This window comes from Semicossyphus pulcher, unplaced genomic scaffold (assembly GCF_022749685.1).
Source record: "Semicossyphus pulcher isolate SPU_LCO1_2020_fin unplaced genomic scaffold, fSemPul1.0.p SCAF_21, whole genome shotgun sequence".
Taxonomy (NCBI): Eukaryota; Metazoa; Chordata; class Actinopteri; order Labriformes; family Labridae; genus Semicossyphus; species Semicossyphus pulcher.
The window spans coordinates 6,131,908-6,151,887 of NW_027211695.1; the positions used below are offsets into that span (position 1 = coordinate 6,131,908).

At 42.2% G+C, this 19,980-nt stretch overlaps 1 protein-coding gene across 1 annotated transcript in view; it reads right to left on the reverse strand.

The window, feature by feature from the left end:
• Positions 1–2,594: 2,594 nt before the first annotated feature.
• The window catches only part of LOC138600967 (phospholipid-transporting ATPase ABCA1), a 173,481-nt gene continuing 156,095 nt past the window's right edge, over positions 2,595–19,980 (reverse strand). Inside the window, exons 48-49 of the mRNA XM_069672533.1 lie at positions 9,878–10,121; positions 2,595–2,720 (exon numbers count right to left, since the gene is read on the reverse strand). Coding sequence (XP_069528634.1) covers positions 2,595–2,720; positions 9,878–10,121 — 370 coding nt within the window. The remainder of the gene's footprint in view (positions 2,721–9,877; positions 10,122–19,980) is intronic.

Consider the following 19,980-nt stretch of genomic DNA (forward strand, 5'->3'; position numbering starts at 1 on the left):
GATCCCAGCAGAGGGGTGGACTTTTAATGATGTTGATACTTTACAAATGTTTTCAATATTTTGCTCTAGAATTGCTGAATCGCTACGGTGACATAGCAGATGATGATTCAAGATTTAGCTTTATTTTACATGGACGAAGGTCGTGCGGACTGTTTGTTGGGAAAAGATGCACATTGGTCGGACTTTCCACGACTCCACCAAACTGACCAGACACATCAAACTCAAACAACTCCAACTGTTGGCGCACACTGACCCGACAGTTGGTGTCGGTTGGAGTTGGTTTGAAACAATGAACCAATGAAGCTAAAATCACTCTGATTAGCTAACTAGCTTTGCCTGATAAAATGGCCAAATAATGATTGTCATTTTTGCTGGGAATCTTCTGTCGTCAGCTTAGAAGCTATCGTGTTCTTGGTAACTCGCCAGGCGTGGAAACAGTAACGAAAGGGGGCGGGACTTAGCAAATGGTCAATTCCAAAAGAATTGTCTACATACTTGCGTAATCTAACATAGCTTTCACAATTAACATTGTAAATAATATATACCATTTAAGCTAATTAGTTTTTGATTGTAAAATGGTTTTCAAAGCTTTCACTGTGTGTTTAAAAAGGCACATTGTGTGAAAATGTATTCCCTTTCACTGCGTAGTTGTGTGTACGAGGAGGGCTTTACACTGTGATATTCACACTGGTCACAGATTAACACACTAGAGACGGTATCAGCATGTCCTGTTCCAAAAAGAAGTCAGTTTGGATTCCAAAAAGAGAAAGTGATAAATAAAACATACATTTCACAAGGCAAGGCATAAAAAATGTTATAAAATATAAATGTCTTGATTTTTGCTCATTTATTATTCTTTAAAGATGTTTCTGATGTGTGTCCACTTGCAGTCATCATTTCTGAATCTCACAAAGTTGTCTGTCAGCAAGTGACGGGCAGCCTCTCTTAAAGATACAAAATGTTTACTAGCTGATTGACTGACTGACTCCCACTGCTTTAACCCGAATGTCTTTCATTGAACATCATCTACAGCCGACTGGAGGCTCATTCATACATTCAAGGTCAGCGAATCTGATAGAGCTCTTTTCACACATTTCTTATCAAAGGCACTCATTTAAATGGGAGAGAATAAAAGTGTGAGGTTGTAACTTGCTGTGTTGCTTGATTCATGTCTTAATGTCTAAAATATTCCTACAACAGTTAATCGTCGATAATCTTTGAAATATCTTTAAAAGTTAAAAGCAGTGTGAAGCCACATATCTGACCTGATTAAACCTATTCAAAAACATCAGGGCAAGCTCTTCTCATGTATAGTTTTACAGTGCAACATATCATTACTTACAACAGTAAACATATCTGAAATATAATCAAATGTGAAGGTCGGTCCTGAGGTATCCTAAATGCAGTGCAATGTAAGATGCTTTTCATTCTCCTGAGATACACAGTACAAGGTCAGCAATATACTTTAAACTAATTCAAATGGACGTGTCACAGTTGTTGAAGCTTTGTGAAATACAGTATTTTTCTACACTATCAAGTCATTTTTGTCTTTAATTTATCACTTAAAGTCTTCTTTTTTGAGCAAATGAAAAATGTTGCTGGTGCTGGTGTAAATCATTAAAATGCAGTTATATTCTCTTTATTCTTGTGCTTTAGTGCCCCTTAATCTCTCTCATATCACATACTCAGAAAATGTTGGCAAAGCTTTAACAAAAAGTTGCTACATTCCAACTTGTTCCAACTTTTTGTTAGGAATTAATTTATTGACATAACTCCCTAAGCCGGCAAGTTTTCCAATGTAGCGCCGTTTTAGTTGGAAATGTTTTACTTAAAATGATTAAAGAGGGGGTATTATGCTGTTTCACATTTTAAGACATATATAATGTTACAATGTTGGATATCCAGACTAAACGTGGGTGAAGTTTCAAATCTGTAGGTTAAAGTATGTTGGAGTAATCCTCTATTAAAAAAGTCTCAGTCTGCAGGCTGCTGTGAACGCCAGCTTTCAGACAGATTTCTCCATTGTTGTGATGTCACAAAGTGGAGGAACTCTATATTTGGGCATCTGCCCAAGACACAGCAGAACTTCCTGCCCCTGGCACAGTTCAAGGACACGGCCACCCAGCAGCTCAGTCCGCCTCAGAATTTTTTTTCACTCCACCAGAACGGCTCTGCTCGTCAGTTGGCCAATCAGAAGAAAGCGGGCTCTTAAAGGGACAGAGCTGACTGAGTTGTTTCAGGCAGAGGCTGTATGAGGGCGTACACAGAGCACCAGTGTGAGAAAAATGAAGAGTTCTTTCAACTGTAAATTATGCTAAGCTACTCTGCAGGTATCACAGAGTAAAATAGGAAGCTTGAAATTAGCATATTACCCCCCCTTTAAGCTGAGGTAGGAAGGTTCACAGGGAGAAACACAAACAAATGTCAGAGCTAGGGGATTGAACAGGGCTGGTGATAAACATGGTGATTAAAGCGATACACTTTACTTTGTTTTGGTTGTGACTGCATCATTTTGTCAAATAACCCCCCTTCAAATTTGTTTAAGGTATATTGCGGTCCCGTCTAAGTGCAATGTGTTGTGCTTTTCTGATGGGTTACACCGTCTCTTCTTGGATGGTCTTCACAGACTCCAATGGCAGCTCATCTGAAGTGTCCACTGGGTTGTCATAGGCCTGAGAGTCATTTTCTCCATGCTGGTGTCTCGCAAAATTCACAAAGACCTGAAACAAGGAGGAAAAAGAAGGTACTTAAAGGCGAGATAAAAAACCGTATAATGCACACTATTCTGAAGGGCCTGTGGACATTTCTCTTTCCATCTCATTTATGCTCTCCCACCCTCTGCCTCTAAAACAAACAGAAATAACGGTACAGGCAACGGGGTGCATGCGAATGAGTTGCCAGACAAGGGCTATGAAGCATCAAGTAAGCGTCTCGGCTCACACAGTGAATGTCAGTTTGACATCTTTGACCAGCTGAGAAAGAGAATAAAACAATCATTCTTCTCTCTGTGATGCCCATTTAATGTCAGAAGAAATCAATCCTATGGTGTTCATAAAAAGCTGTGTGTATTTCACTGTGCTGTAAACATGGTTGTAGTCCAGGGTTTTTTATTCTCTTAGCATTAGCTGTCTGTTGTGGTTAGGCTACACAAAGATTTTTACACTGCAGAAAAAAAAAGCAGCAAAGAGGATCACATAAAATGATAAGAGCATTGCATTTTCATTAAAGGATTTTCAGTTGCTGTGAACATAAAAGAATATGTGAATTACTAGATTGCATTAAAAAAAAAAAAAGGGTATAAAAAATCTTTCAGACCAATTCCATCTGAAACTACTCAGACTCCCCGTGAATTAGATCCTTCCCCACAGCTACATACCCGCCAATAAATCAAATGGGCTCGAGAGTAAATACATGGGACAGATCATAAATGAACAGAGATAAACAAAAGTGTCCTTTCGGGCTTTCGTTTTTTTAAAGGCTCATAATAAAGATCTTTTCTGTCAGTCTTTGAACTTCTGCTTTTAATTAGCCAGTTTATATAATTCGTAGGCTTATACTTTAGTGTTAACATCAGTGAATTCAATTTACTGAAGACAGAAAGAGGTCTGCCAATGCTCTGATGTATTTACTCTGTCATTGCTGTGTAATATATTATGTCTTCGGCAGTTAAAATCTGTACCTGAAGGCATTTCCATTGCTCATGAAACAGACTACAATAATTTGAATACATTGAAAAAATAGTTATAGCTCAATCCTACTCTCACACCTGTGCATGAATTATAGATCATGAGCCTTATAAAAATTAGCCTAGCTTAGCTCCATCGAAAACCACAAATGTTTGCATTTACATTTGTATTAATGTTATAGATACAGAATTTAAACAAGTATGTTTTAGAGGTGCTGGAGGGGGCTGTATCTTTGGACAGAGCCAGGGCTAGCTTTTTTACCCCCACTTACAGTTCTTATGCTAAGCTAAGCTAACTGCCTCCCACCTCTGGCTCCAAACATAACAAAGTAAGGGCTTGCTGTTTTTATCCCTGCCTCTAGTATATATGCTAAGCTAAGCTGAGGATACCCTGCCTCTTGCTCGACACATAACAGTATGAGGGGCAGCTGTTTTTAGCTGAGCGACCATACCTCTCAGAATGAGGTATCAATACCTGTAAGGATGAAATACCTTTTGGAATGAGCTACCATACCTGTCAAAATGAGCTACCCTACACATAAGAATGAGCGACCAGATCTGTCAGGATGAGCTACTTGTAAGAACGAGCTACCATACCTGTCATGATGAGTTACCCTACCTGTCAGAATGAGCTACCTATCAGAATGAGCTACGGTCATGGTGAGCTACCTATCAGAATGAGCTACCTGTCATGGTGAGCTACCTGTCAGAATGAGCTACTCTACCTGTCAGAATGAGCTACCTGTCATGGTGAGCTACCTGCTGGATGAGCTACCTGTCAGGATGAGCTAATAGGCATATTATCATGAATTTGTATTGATTAGGAATCCTTAAATCTCCTGGAGCTTGTGGCCAGTTAGGTGTAAAAAAAAAAAAAGGGAAAACAGCAGCTACTTTGTAACTGAAGGCCAAGCTAGGCCTGCAGAACACCCAATCCCTAAGCTTCTGTGTGTGTGATGTCAGACCATCAGCAATGTATTTCAAGGTCACAGTTGTCAAGGCGTCTTTTCAGAGCAGAATGAGTAAGAGGATAAGAATGACAGAATCAACAAATACACCCTCTGCCCGTCTCTCTCGGCCTCTGACCCTGCCACGGGTGAATATTGGCTTGATGTGCTGCGGCATGAACAGAATTTCATATTCGTAGTCAAGGCTGTGCTGTTTTGAGTATTTCAGAGTGCTGTTTGTATTTAACTTTTGCGAGGATCCTTGAATGATGAAAAAAAGAAGTTCTTCAGTGGTGCAGTTGACAGCATTTTCGCCTGAGATGACCATGGTGATACATCCCCTGCTTTGTGATGTGACTTTGTTGATAAGGCACTCTTTCTGTATTTAGCCAGCCATCCATTCATGACATGAGCGTCACGCGCCAGTGCTGTTGACTGACATTTTCTTAATAACAGATGGATACAGGCATTAATCACATTACAGAGGGTACATTTGGGTGTTTATTTGATGCCTGTTGATGCAGAACAGAGGAGGGGGAAGATGTGAATGGCTAATTAACCTCTCCTGCATGTCAGAAGAGCCCTTTGCTGAATGTAAAATGGCTATTTTTACATACATGTCCATTCTCTGCCATTATGCTCCAGCGACTTTGAAATGTTCTTCTGAGTAGGGCAACATTGCTCCAGCCTGTTAGCCAAAGAATGGACAAAACTCAACTTATACCACATACGGAAAATAAAGTTGGAATAAGACATGAACCAGTCTCTGAGCATCACTGATAAGTTCTTAGGAATTAAAGTTATTATATACAAAGTTAAAACCTGTAATTATGGATTATTTGATCATTTGGTTACATTTGAACAAGTTGGGTTATGCCCGCAGGTTCCCTCTGTGTCTCTCCAGCTTCCGCCCACAGTCCAAACACATGCTCTTTAGGTTAATTGGTGGCTCTAAAATTGCCTGTAGGTGCCCTGGGATTGACTGGCAACCAGTCCAGGGTGTCCCCCGTCTCCCGTCCAATGACAGCTGGGATTGGTTCCGGCCCCCGGCAACCCTGAACAGGATAAGTGGTATGGATGGATGGATGTTGGTGATGCAACTTGGAGTTATTATTACAGATTTTAGTGAGAAGTTTTTACATGCTAAAATATTCTTTTAAATACATCTGTCCTCACTGCATATATCAGTCTATCTTTGCAGGACTTATTTGAAGGCAGATTGTGTCACAGCGGCACGTCGAAGGCTGTCCCAAGTCAAAGGCTCCTTCAGATGCTGCTGACAAATTAGTCCTCCTTTTCCCGGGCCAAGATGGCGGACTCTTATGTGGCCGAGGAATACACTTTTAAATGTTTTTTGGTCGCAACTCAATCAAATAGCTAGCATTACACATGATTGAAAAAAGAAAGGGCCCTTGAAACAAATTATCTCAAAAATAATTGTGTTAGCTAGTGAGTCTGTGAGCTACCTGTTGCTAGGCGACAGGAGCGGCGTTTGGTAGCTAGGGTAAGAGCGGGAACAGACCAGACTGTCTCATTTCAGTTTGTCGTTGACAGTCTACACAAGCTACGTATGGTGCAGCTTCCGGTGACCGTGTCCTTTGAAGGCTGCAGCCCTGGATTGGGACACAGCTAGTATGCACACGTGTAGGTGCCAGGAATGTTTGATTATAATAACACTTGACCGTTGCCTAGTTACGTTACACCAATCATGTGCCTTCGACTTGTACTTGAGCTAACAATAGAGTTGAATTTCACCTAAGCTAAATTGTAAGTATAAGGGACATCTACTTTATTGGTGCACGAGTGAAATGTCCATACACAGAGCTACAAATACTTCAATGTCTAACAACACTACCTGCTTCTTAAATGCAGTTTAGAAAGTCACATTTTCCTTTCAGTTGCTCCTTCTGCTCTGCACCATCCTGCCCATAAGCTTTAACAGCCCGGCTCAAGGCTGTGCGGATCAATATTAATTGTAGTGCAAGTCTGGTGTTATACTATAGGTCAAGGCTCTTCTCTATAAATCACCAGCTGAAAGGTGACAGTCTGGGTCTCTGCAGGTTCTCCAGGCTTCTGCTCTGTGTTTTAATGCTGTGACCTCCTGGACCAGGTATGATTTATTTACTGCCTCTGATGTGGTAAATATTGAACTGTACAGAATGTGGGGCAAGTTGATCAAAAAGTTTATAGACAAATTAGGCAAAGTTGGAGGTAATAGCATGGCTGAACATTAGTAATGCCAGTATTATCGGCACGTTATCAATATCTGCAGATAATGGCTAGATCATGTCATATCGGCATTGGCAGATATGTCATTTTTCTGGCGATATTTTCCGCCGATAAAACAGCGCTTTAGTTACGCCTCGATGATCCCTAAAAAAGCTTGACGTAATTCTACACGAGTGTGCATGCGCAAAACTGACTTCCATATTCATGGACGCAAACACGAGAAAAAGAGTCCGTCAGCGATCACTGATGTCTCCATAGTACGTGCAGTAAACACGTCCGGGCATGTCTCCCTCACTGCTCTGTTTCAGGGGGGCGATGCTGCATTCAGGTGTGCTCAGAAATGTGAGTGATCAGACACATGACCTTTTGTATAACACCTCTTGCGTCAAGTGTGAAGAAGGGTGCAAACATGTCTGCGGTATGGCAGTTTTTGGCCACCACAATAAGAGAAGGCATGATATCAGCTCCACTACAGAGGAGACTTGATGGAAAAAAACGTGCCTAATATATCAGTATCAAAAATCAGCAATCAGCAAAAAGGGTTGGAAAATATCGGCATATCGAATATCAGCAAAAAAATCCAATGTGATTTAGAATGTAGAAACATGGTTCTGCGAAAAAAAGAAGAAACTGAATGTGACAGTAAACATGTAGTTAAAGCAGACTAGCTCTTTATAAATTCTCTCCCTGTCATAGTCATAGGATAATTGCCCCCTAAAGGGCATGTTGCACTTAAATAATGCTGAAAGAGATGGTTTCATCTTAAATTAGGGGTTATCCACAAGGGGATCATGTTGATAATGAAATGCCTCACATCCCTGTAGCATTCACTTAAATTGATTAAAATAAAACAGTGCCACAGTAGAAACAAAAGCAACTCGCTCACATCTCTGTGCTGAGTTTTTTTCAAATCAAACAAGAGCCTGTTTTTCACCACATGGTGGAGTGGAACGATGACCTTTCCGGACCACTCAGAGGTCATCCTCACCTCCCACCTGCTCATCTGCTGCTGAGCTAATGGCGGGCTTGCAAGACCAGACACACTAGCACTCGCCTCTGAGTGCCTGATTGCATCAGGTCCTCGGGGCCATTTGGAAAACACAAGGTGAAGCCAGACCGTAACATGCGGGGCTCAGTTTATCTCGCCAATCAGGGGGTCTAACTCACACCTTTGGGCCAGAATAAAAAAAGCCCCAGATGGGGGAGCTTTATATATATATTTATACATCTCCTTCCTGATTCTTGATTTATACTGGAACCTGGCGAATGAACTATCTTGGCTGCACAAACTCTGTAGTCCTCATTGGTCACTCTGACAGCATACATGGGAGTAGACAATGTGTCGGCACTGATAGATCTGTAAATCTTATCCCTGACTGGGCAGGCCTGCTTTAACTGAGAGCACTTAAAATGCTGAATTCATTGACTGATGACCCAACGATCTGTTACAGCGCGCTGGCACTCCACAGAGTTACAGTGGGACAACAGAACATGGCCCAGGGTGCTCGACAGTCGGCCTTAATTTTGCCAGTCAGAGTTAAAATTTGCAGACAAAGTGTGAATCCCTTGATAACACACAAGCTAAAACTAATTAAAAGTGATGTTTTTGTCACTTATTGTCAAAATACAGAACAACTTCACAAGGGACTCCACAATTGATAAGTCTGCATTTGGATAAAGGAAAATGTGTCATCACAAAATCTGTGCCTTGAACAAACCTTTAACAATTACATTGTCTGTGAATCAGTCTCTTATTTAGTGTTGTGCGTGGTTTTCTTTTGTCCCAGCTCAGACAAAAAGTCTGAGTTGGTAAGGCCTTGTGATTTTGCTTTGCAGCTATGTTGCTTCAATTTGTGACGGTGATGGAGATAAGGATTTAGGGATTATAATAAATTTATTTCCGGTTTTCTGTAGACGTGAAAATGGATGGAGATGAACTTATTCCTTTTTACCTTTACCTTGGAGACTGAGACTATAGATTATTGATCAAAGAGACGGGATATTATCGGGCTATCGTACCAGCTCATGGGAGAAAATAGACCTGAGGAAAATGACCAAATTAAATGTTAGAATGGTGGAACATTGTGTTAACCGGTCAGGGTTCCTGCATTTTGTCCATGTTAGCGCTTTAAAAAATGTTATTTATGTAAAAGATGTCTGCGAGAGTTTAAGTAATTGAATAAATGTCTGTTATGTCATATCTATCACCGAATGAGGATACACAATGGTGATTGAGCGTATTGCCCACTGACGAAAGCCTTTGCATTTGCAGTATTACAGACTGGGTGTCTGTGGCGACTTATTCGGGAAAAATCACAAGCGGCGCCCAGTTAGTGACGCGTTTTGCATCAGCCAGCAGTGGTTGGTCTGCCAGAGAGGGTAGGCGGAGCTAAGCTGCTGCTTTTCGGGTCTCTGCAAGTGTCGCGAGTAAACAGTGATCTACTATGGCTGAACAAACAATGAAAAGATGGATGACCACAGATACAACTTCAGAAATAAGTGAAAATACAAAGAAAAAGAAACAAATTTGACGCTCAGATGAAGCAAACAGTCTAAAAAGGAAAGCGACCGTCAGCGAGGAAAATCAAGAGTTACAACCAGAGCCAACCGTGGACGTCACACATGCAACACTGTCTGGTTATCTGGGAAGAGTGCTCCCGCAATTACCGTTTATCACCACAGGTGCCGCCAAAGAGAACAAACTAAGATCTTCAAGATTATAACTTTAAATTCTTAAAGTTATGACATTCAGAAATAAGAGGTGAAATGTATGTTGAGGGCAAATTATATAGTATATGGTTCGACATTGTTCATCTACTCTGTATTGTGCTCACTTTACTTCTCCGTTATTCATATATAATTTGGAGGGCTTTTAAAGAAAAGTTTATGAATATTGATTGCAATTGGTTTTTATTAACATCACCTCAGAATTGGCTTCTTCATGAAATGTTCTCAAACATGACCATAGAACAATGAGAAGAAGAAAAACAGAAGCTTGAATGTTTTTGGGCCTTACCTGATCCAGAGTGGTCTGGGACACAGAGTAGTCTTCCACGCTCAGCCTCTGCTGATGGCTGGTGAACTGGCTGAAGATGTTGGCCAGGGCTCCCTGCGCGTACGGGAGCTGGTACTGCAGTGTGTTGTGATGCTTCTCCTTCAGGACGCTGCCTGGGAAGGTCTGCTGGACGAATTCCTCGACTGGCTTCAGCGCAGGAGAAGAGCCACCAACCCTCACAATCACTGTGTAGCCATCACCAAATCTGGAGGAAGAAGCCAAACAAAAGATTTCAGGAGAAGTTCAAACAAGGACGTCAGTGCCAAATTGTACACTGCTGGTCATCTTAATAAAGAACTTTTCTTTTCTCCTGTGTTCTCAGCATGGTGGAGAGGATAATAGGATGGTGTACTGAAAGACAGACAAAAAGCAGGAAGCAGAGGAGATGACAAAATATAATTGGTGTCACATTTCCCACCATGTCAAGCTTCTTATGTGATCTGAGCCGGATGTGCAGGTGAGTCACAAGCAGCTGACAGAAAACGCAGCTTGACATCAAGAGTAGAAGAAAGTTGCGAGCAAATGGATAAACTTTCAACTCTTTCAAGTAATAGTAGGTTTCAACAGAAGCTTCTGAAGCAAATGCAAAAGAAAGCATCAATTTCCATCAAATGAAAAAAGCCAAAGGAGATGAGACAGAGATTGCTTTTATATAAGGGCGGCTAATAGATAAGAAGCTTCTGCATGGTTGAAACCAACAAGTAAAGCAAGGAAGACGATGCATCTTCCTTTGAATAGATAAGAAAATAATTATTTAGGCACACTCGCCACTTTATCTCACAACCAATTTATTGTGTGAGAGCACGAGTAGGTCTTCTTGTAATCAATTTGGAACATTGTGTGGAAGGGAAATGTAATGAAAGGTAGTGACGTCAGTAATGTGAATTTGTAAACAATATCAAAAAAAGGCTCAATAGGACTTTGAAAACTGCAGGTTTGTTTTTGCTAATTAAAGGTGCTAGGCAAGTGTTCCTCAATGCAGGGAGCTGTTTCAAGCTAAAAAAAGATCTGATAAACTCAAGCTGCCTTGCATCAAACAGCACACAGACAAAGTAGGCTACTAGTTGGTGAGGAGATTGTATTATTTAGAAGCTAAAGAGCCAGATATTTCCATCACAAGTTGGTGGAGACCAAAACAGAGCTAATAGGAAAGTAAATACAGGATTTGCATTTGATGAGGTGCAAGAGAGGCAACTCTATATCAATGTTAAAGGGCCAGTTCGCCGATTTTCAACCTCAGTTCTATCATGCTATGACGGGGAGCGAATGCTATTATAGTAATAGAAAATGCAATTTGGCTCTGTGCCTTTGGAGGATGCTATCCGCTTCTCCAATGGGCTCTGGAAAACCTCCACCAGATGATCATTTTACGTAGTCTGGTGGAGGTTTTCCACGGCTCAGGGAGCTCGCTTAACTACACTTCTTCAATCTAGGGCGCCCGCCTCCGATGTCATGTCTCGTTCAAAATCGTCAGGTTGGAAATGAAGACTGCAGACCCAAAGATTTTTTAGACGATCTACCGGTATATTCTCGTCGTATTTCGGATTCTGTACCGCTCTGAGCCGTTGCCTGCAGAGATCAATGCCCTTGACTGGAAAACGGTAGTATTTCACTCCGGCGTCTCTCGCTGGGCTGTTCCTTTCAGAGGAATCAATGTTTGGCTTTCAGCTTACTTCGAAGATCTCCTCTTGCAATGGAACCAAGACACTTCTGTTCTTAAAGACCAGCTCCAGTCATGTTTTAAGACGTATAAAATGCTCTGCTTGAAATAATAAATTGTGTCTAATATGTTTTTTTTTTGCAAAATACGTTTAATGGCATCTCCTCCTTCTCCCTCATTAAAAATTCCCCAATCTGCATAGTCCCCGCCCACTATGCACATTTCCAACCGCCCCCCTCAATTGTGAGCGGTGACTCATCTTCGACTCTGCCCATCGAACTCAGAAAGCTGAATGCTTGATTTGATTTTGCTCTGTTAGCTTCTGTACACTACACAACGGCAAGTGGTAATACAGGTGTAATTCAGCCATACATGTGAGCGATGAAAGCGATTTAGAAGAAGAGGAGCAAATTGGACAGGGTCGCATACAAACACGATCAGAATGGTAACGTATTTCATGTATCGCTCTCTAAGTTGTTACAACGTTACCGTTAGAAACGGAACGGAACGACTCCGTTATCAGTCAGCTAGTGATGTGTTGCCAGCTAGAAATGTAGTAATTAGTAGTAGTAACGTTAACCTTAGTAGCCACTAGTGAGTCTGCAAACATTACGATGATGGTTACAGCTGGCTTGCACATCGCCAAAGTGGTTGCCATAGGTTACACGTAATGATATGCATAGCATCACCCCGTCTATTAACGGGATTGGCTCCTTAGGTTTGTGACGTCTCAAACCTGCCGATCTGAAAACATGTTGTTCAGCCTGTCCTTGGTACACTGCAGTTTAAAAGCAGACATGCCCAGCCATGGAGATGCCTGCTGATGTTGTCCCTGATATGTCTGGTAGCACATGAAGAACACCACATGGAGATGTTTACAAGGTTAAAAAGTCAATTTTCACCGGAGGGGGTCTTTAAATTCTGAACATTAAAACTTTGGAATCTTTTACAACGCTTAATCATTGGTATAAATATTAAGTGAAGCAGAGTGCATATAGAGTGCTTCATCATCCAGGGTTTTGAAAATGTCAACACGCTCTGCTGGAACTTCATAACATGAATAACATCCTGGATATAAACTGTTGTCACAGATGAAAATGGGCCATAGCTAAGCTCTAAAGCTAATTAGCATTCTGCATCTTCCCGGTTGCATGCTACGTCTGGTGAGCACCAAATAAGACTGCGCCTTGTTATTCTGTCGTTAGCACTCTTATGACCCATTGTTTTCTGCCTAATTAATTCCCTAATGTTGGATTCACTCATGGAGACGTCCATTGTGGGCTGGCACGGAGCTACATGCAACGAGAGTCAGGAGGCTCCCTTAGTGGCAATTAGAGATATGGTGAATAAACTGCAGGCCTACACAATCCCAAAGGGAGTGAATAAGGAAGTGAAGCTCTGAAGTAAAGAAGCACTGTGAATGGAGTCCATGTGTAGCGGGGTCCCTTTAGTGACAGTATGAATGCTTAAAGTCGAACAGCTGCAGCGCAAGCATAATATAAGAGGCATAAATTGCATATGGGACTGCTTATTTAATACTCACTTTCATTAAGAATGCATAAGTGTCCTTTTAATACTGCAAATGCAACATTAAGGATTGGATAAAGACAATACACAACTGCTGGCAAGCCTGAACTCTCCTAAACTGGAAATTTCTTGCATTATAATAAATATACACGTACAAGAGCTTACATCTGATTTGTGCACGTTTTAATAAGCAAATTTTTCATCTCAAAATGACAGGAATGCTTCACATTTCATGATGCAATACACGAGGAAACATGCTATCCTCCAGCGTCACGCCTCCTGTAAAGGGAGGATCTGAGGATTGTGCCTGCGCTGTGATCTCCTCAGGGGGTTGCACACCGCCGGCGATCAAAAGAATCCCCATGAAACTCGGGGACACATTGCGTCGTACACATCGTGTCGATAGTCCAACTACGAGTGCTCTGAAAGTATCAGCATGTTAGTGCTTAATTAAGCAGCTGCCCTTTCGACGGCCCTTCAGCCGTTTCAAATTATACTCCACGCTGACCCGAGACCTGCTCAACCTTGCTATGAAACACTGTTCCTTTGGTAGGTGTAGACTGAGAGACTTCATTAGCTTCAAGCGCAAAGAAAAAAGGAGGATCGTGGAGATCATGAGAGGAACAAGGATTTCAACAAGTGCTCTGGTTTCATTACACAAATAATTAGATCTCCTTTCAGTTGGTATATTAACTCTTTACTCTATCTATGTGACTACATTGCATTATACTGCATCATAAAGCATAAGAGGAGTGTTGTTGTCAAGGATTTTTCACAAACTTGTTAATTGTCAATGGGTACCTGTGAATGCAATATGTTTAATTATACTTTCTCTGGCAGGTTAATAAATAAAATTAGGTGCTTTATATTTACATCAGTGTGAAATTAAATGCACTTTTATTTCTCTCATTAAACAAATTGTCTTTTAGGCCCTTATTTAGAGAGAGAACAGTGGATAGTGTTGGCAGCAGGGGAAGAGAGAGTGGGGGATGGGAGTTGAACATGAGGCAGCTGCATTGAGGACTGAGCCTCTATGTGTCGCACAATTCATCAGATCCCATCGGCTATAGCCTGACGACGATATAGCCTCTGGGGACAATGGTGAACATGTCAGGCGTGTAGCCAGCGGTTGGCAACTTCGAGACTTCCTTTTCTGCGTGCTGCATTGTTCACAGAAAAAGAAACCGTTACTCTTATGATTGACTTTAATTAACGGGTCTTAAGTTTCCTGAAATTTCAACATCATGATGCAGATTAGTAAAAAATCAAAATGAAGCTCTGTCAGGTCTGTCCTCAAGAGGAGAGGAAAACTACTTTTAATATGCTCGTTTGTTGAACGGAGGTCGGATCGATCATTTCTGATGCATTCGAGGAAGTCGGGAAATTTAAACGCTGAATGGTTTTTGTGACGCAGCGTCAGGGGAATTTATCTCAAGTTGAATTTTAGATCAAGAACGGATTGTTAGCTGAACTTATTGCGGATGTCTGTTTATAGAGATTAAAAAGAAGCTAAATCATCGTCAGATTAGCCATTACGCAGCATTACATTCCGCCTGCTTTTGCTCTCCACACAGACTGTTTTTCCTGCATATGCCGCAGCCTGCTGATATATGATTGGTCAATATTACTCAGACTACAAGCGCAGCACAAATGAAAACCAGAACACTTCCCGTCCCTTAAATTCTACATTTCTGTGTAGCATCTGAAAATAGAGATTACCGCTACGCTATACTGGCGCCCAGACAAATGTCATTTGATGTTACCTTGGCTATACAGTCCCAAAAGGACATACTCCATCGTCACAACATGCTAAATAGCTGTTTAAAGCTTTGTGCATTAAATACTGAATAAAGACTTAATACCTGTAAAAAGAGTCAACATTTCCCTTTAACAATGCATATCCGCTTTGATTTGCACCAGCAGTGATGACTTAAAGGGGACATATTTTAGCCATGCATTAATTTTCTATTATTCTAATGTGTTTATGAATCACGTTGGTGAAGTTTGTTTCGTTTTAAAAATTGTAAACATATTTTAATTTAATGAAACAAACATGCCATTTTGCCATTCAAAGGTTAGACCTCAGCAACGTTTGGTCGACAGTATTTGGAGCGATCCCACATGGGGGAGCGGCCTCACTGCACTGTCACTCCAAAGTCGTAGAAAACATGGCTGCCCTAGGATCGGCTATTTGGCCTTACATGTACAAGCCAGAACCGCCAGGAGGTAACAGAATGGTAAGTTGAAATATTGACAACAACTTGACTACAAGCTAGAATGAGAAGGCAGCCTGAGGTGAACGACAAATGGCGATTGGTCCATTTCAGAGGGGACCTTTTTAAACATGTAACTCTTGAAAAGCATGCAGTTTTCACTTTTTCACTGTGAACAATAAACCCGTGCAAAATATGAGAACATACATTCAAAAGACACGGCCCCTTGAATCGCGTTTGAGAATAAATATACGCTCTCATTGCAGAGAGCTTTGTGATTTTTTGCTGATTTTTAGAAGATTGAACAGACTACACATTCTGTAATCACACACCACCAGCACAATATCACGGCTCTCCTCAAGCATCGAGCTTAATTCATCATCCAATCAAGACTATGACCATAATCTCCTTGTGTTTATTATAGCCGCCGGCTCAGGAAATGCGCTTTATCCGAGGGCTGCCAAGCTCAGCCAAGATGCAAAAACATTTCTGCAGAAATCCAATAAGGAAGGCCGGGATGCATTGTGGTGAAAGGGTTTGGTGGAATGGTTTGGAGGGGGGTTATGTGTGTAATGAAATGCTGCTTGACAGCGACAGTAAAAGGGCTTATCAATTAGCTTCATTCTCTCTCCCTGCCTACCTTACTTTTACTTCCTGTCCTCCCGCAGCTACACGGGGGCTTCAGGCGGCACTCTGGGAAAAATATCTTCCTTTCATATTCATCATTTTTACTCTGCCTGTGTATTCAAAACAAACAAAGTTCTTTCATCTTTGATGCACTGTCTCCTCTCTCCTCAGATAAACCCTGACTGTGTAAGGAAAGATAGGCGGCTGAACGCTGCGTGTTCATAACAACAGCGTGGCATACTTAAAACAATTAATTAGCTTTTAACTGGCGACTGCTGATTTACAAGCTAACAGAGAGATCTTTGCAATTTGGGGTTGAATACAGCCTGAGAGAAAATAATGAATGGATAATGTTTAAAGTCACGACTGCCCCACATTGTCACAACTAATCCTTTCATAATATTTTACAAGGGAGATGATACAGCGGCTCAACGCAGCATGGCCGAGACACTGTAATGCCTGCGCCGCAGCTCTTTCTTCTTCATTTTCATTATTCCGCCTCGATCCTCTCCTGCACCCCGGTCGGCTGGAAAGTCGTTCTTCCATGTAATTTAAAACAAACAAAAGCCAGACACAGATAAGGCCATGACAGGCAGAAAATAATTCTGCTGCCTTCCTTCATCTGAGGGGAGTCTGGAAAGGTCACCCTCACCGCTGCCAAACCTTGTATTTGTGTCTGCGGGGGGGGGGGAGGGCGGACGCGGGGCAAGAGGTCACAATGTGGCTTGGGTGGTCTGCGGCTTTGATCAGGTGGGAACTCGTCCAAAAAACATCTTTAGCTCCTGGAGGGGGAGCTCGAGGCAGAGGCTGTGTGAGGACAGTGGGAGGGATGGATGATCTTTGACAGGTCACAAAAGGACATTTATGCCATTTCAGGCAAAAATGTGTTAAAGCGATTAAAACCACGTCCTTCTTCATTATTATAACAACCTACAGTGTTTTATCCCCAGTCGCTCTCCCTCCCTGTCGTTCTCTGGCACATTTCTCGGCACATTTTTGGTAATAAGCTGACAAAGTGCTGATAAGACATTCAGTGACAGCACAGTGGTAGGTCTTACAAAAGCAACACTTTCTTTGTAATCTCTTGTTTTTCGGGGGTGTGAACTAAACTCACAATTCTCTTCTGCGCCTCCATCGCCTTCCCTGCTATTGCTTGGTTTAGCAGCCTCACTGGGTGACAAGACAAAACTGCTACACATCGTCAAAGTGGCGAGGAAGATAATTGATGTTTAACTTGATCTGACTAGCACAATGGTGGTAACACAATAGTGATTGAGCCATGATTGAGATGATGAAAGCCTTTGCATTGGCAGCCTAACCCCTTGATTCCACAGGATCCGTCTCCGGCGCGCTCCGTGTGCGCCGCAACCTCTCAAGTCAATGATCGTGATTCCACAGCACGTGCCACGGTCCGTGTCCGGCACGTCCGAGAAGCGTGTCTCTGCTCTGCTCCGCCAAAGATAAGTGCCGGGTCTATTTCTGACGGAGGCCGCTTCAAGCACGTGACAAGTTGAACAGAGCAGATCGTTCCAAACAGGAAGTCACACACGAAAACAGCATACAGCATCCGGTCATTTCAAAATAAAACACCATGTTCAGACCGGTACAGACTCCCGATTTTTCCCTTTATTTTAACACACTGAAATCTCGAAAAAAGAACACTTTTAGTAAGTGTACTCCTCGCCCACGGACCGCGGCGCGTGCTGTGGAATCACAATCATTGACTTGAATGGGCGCGATCGATTCCAGAGGTCGTGACGCACACGGAACGCGCCGGAGACGGATCCTGTGGAATCGAAGGGTAATGGACTGGATGTTTGGTGGAGGGTAGACGGAGCTAAGCGGCTGCTTTTCTGCAAGTGTTGCGAGTAAACAGTTATCGACTATGGCTGAACAATCAAAAAAAGATCGATGCCTACAGATACAACTTAAACAAGACTAGGTCAAAACCTAGTATGTGGCTGACTGCATCAGGTCAATGTGCGCTTTTGTGGGCAACGTGTTACAAGGACTGTCCGTATGAGGCCGATAACAACGTGTTTGAAAGCAGGTGCGCGCTGCGGACATGGGTGAGGACAGCGAAGGAGCAGCGGAGGAGCAGCCCCGCCTACTCCCCGAACAAAGTATCCAGAGCCGTATAGACAGAGAGTCGCGTCAGTGGAGGTCCAATATGCTCCATGATCCGCCATGTCGCGGCCGTTGCAAGTCTCTCTCTCTAGGGCTCTGAAAGTACTGTCAGTCAGTCAGTCAGTAACTCAGTCAGTCACATACAGACCCGTGTGTAGGGCTGACCCCCGGCAGCCAAAAAGAAGTGAACGCTCAGGTGAAGGTAAACAGTCTAAAAAGGAAAGCGACCGTCGGCGAGGAAAATCAAGAGTTACAACTGGAGACAACCGTGGACGTCACACATGTAGCACTGTCTGGATATCTGGGAAGTGTGCTCCCGCAATTACCGTTTATCGCCATAGGTGTCGCCAAAGAGAACAAAACTGAGATCTTCGAGATTATAACTTTAAAATTGAAAATGTTGGTGGAATAACAATAAACATATGGCAGTATGTATGTATTATGTATGTATGTATGCTTCCGCTAAGCCTGCGATCTCTCCGGCGTCCTTGAGCACATGTCAGTGGAATATACAAACATAACAGGGGCTCGCTGATCAAAACATTGCTCCCTACTGTAACACAGCTTAATACAATGCATTACACTGTAAACATACACAGGAAATGTATTCTTGGGTTTATTTATCTTAAATAACGTTGGAGTGAAAAGTGTGCTTTATATCTGTCAAAAGATCCGGCCTTTAGAGCTGACAAAAAGTTCTGAGTTGGAATATGTTCACTTTTGACCTTGGAAATAGAAGTTTGACAAATTAATCTTAACCTAACCGTGAGATGCAGTTTAAAGCTCCAAATAAAAGTTAGTGATGAGACCTTGAGTTACGATTATGTTCAAATAAAACGGCTAGTTTGGATTAAATAGTAGCGACAGTTTGCCTCTATGTAAAGACATATTTACAAGCTGTTTGCATGCAATATTGCGTTTGAAAAGTAATCAGGCACGAAGGCCGTCATTCGGCCTGTAAAAGTTATTACTACGGGATTTTCAAACATGCAGAGTTCAACGCAGACGTGATAAAAACACCTTGTGTCATGGAGCAATTTCTGCAGACCTTGAGGGATTGAATATAGATACAGATGCTTGCATTGAAAATAAGCTTTGATAAAACCACAGTCCAACATAAATCAGTGTGAAGATGCTCCCACATGCGTACAGTACACTATCTGTGTGTCAGTGTTCTGGCAGTCTTAATTACACCTATGTTGCTGATGCATTGTAAACCGTAAGAGAATTATTTTGCCGTCCGTCTCCGTCGGTGACACGCACTTAAAAGCCATAAACTATTGAGTTAATGGCCCACCTGCAGAGCTGACGCCGAGTGAGTGGGATAGAGTTTATTGGACTTCTCGCCATCAACTTCAGCGGATTGATCCAAACTTTTAGACACCGCTCTTGTAAAAACTCTCCGCCGCATTACCTTAATGCATTAAAGGCACTTTACCCCCCTACTTTTTATATCACGACGTGCTTTAAGCAGGGAGAAAATAAGACCGCAGGCTCGATGTGTGCTTACGGCGAGGGCTCTGTGAAGAGGGGGATATGAATGATATCAATCAGAGAGAAATCCTGCATCGGCTAGTGGGTGTCCTTCCTAACTGACAAGATTATAGGGGAGCTTTGAAGCTGCTTTTATTGGTTCCTCCACTTCATTTGGGTTTACTTAACACCTGGGAGCTTTCATACCAGCGTGCTGCTGTACTAAAGCACTATTTACAGCCTCTTGCACCTTTTTTTTCAACATATTTATTTCTCCCCTTCCCTGTCAGCCTTTCGGATATTCCTGGAAGGGTGATTGATTTGAGGGTCTGAGGTTCAGGACAGGTAAGGAGGATGTTTTAAACGGCCACGGAGGAAGATAATGAAGGGGATTCTTAAAAATGGCCGCCCTGCTGTTCTAAATCTACCGCCTAAAT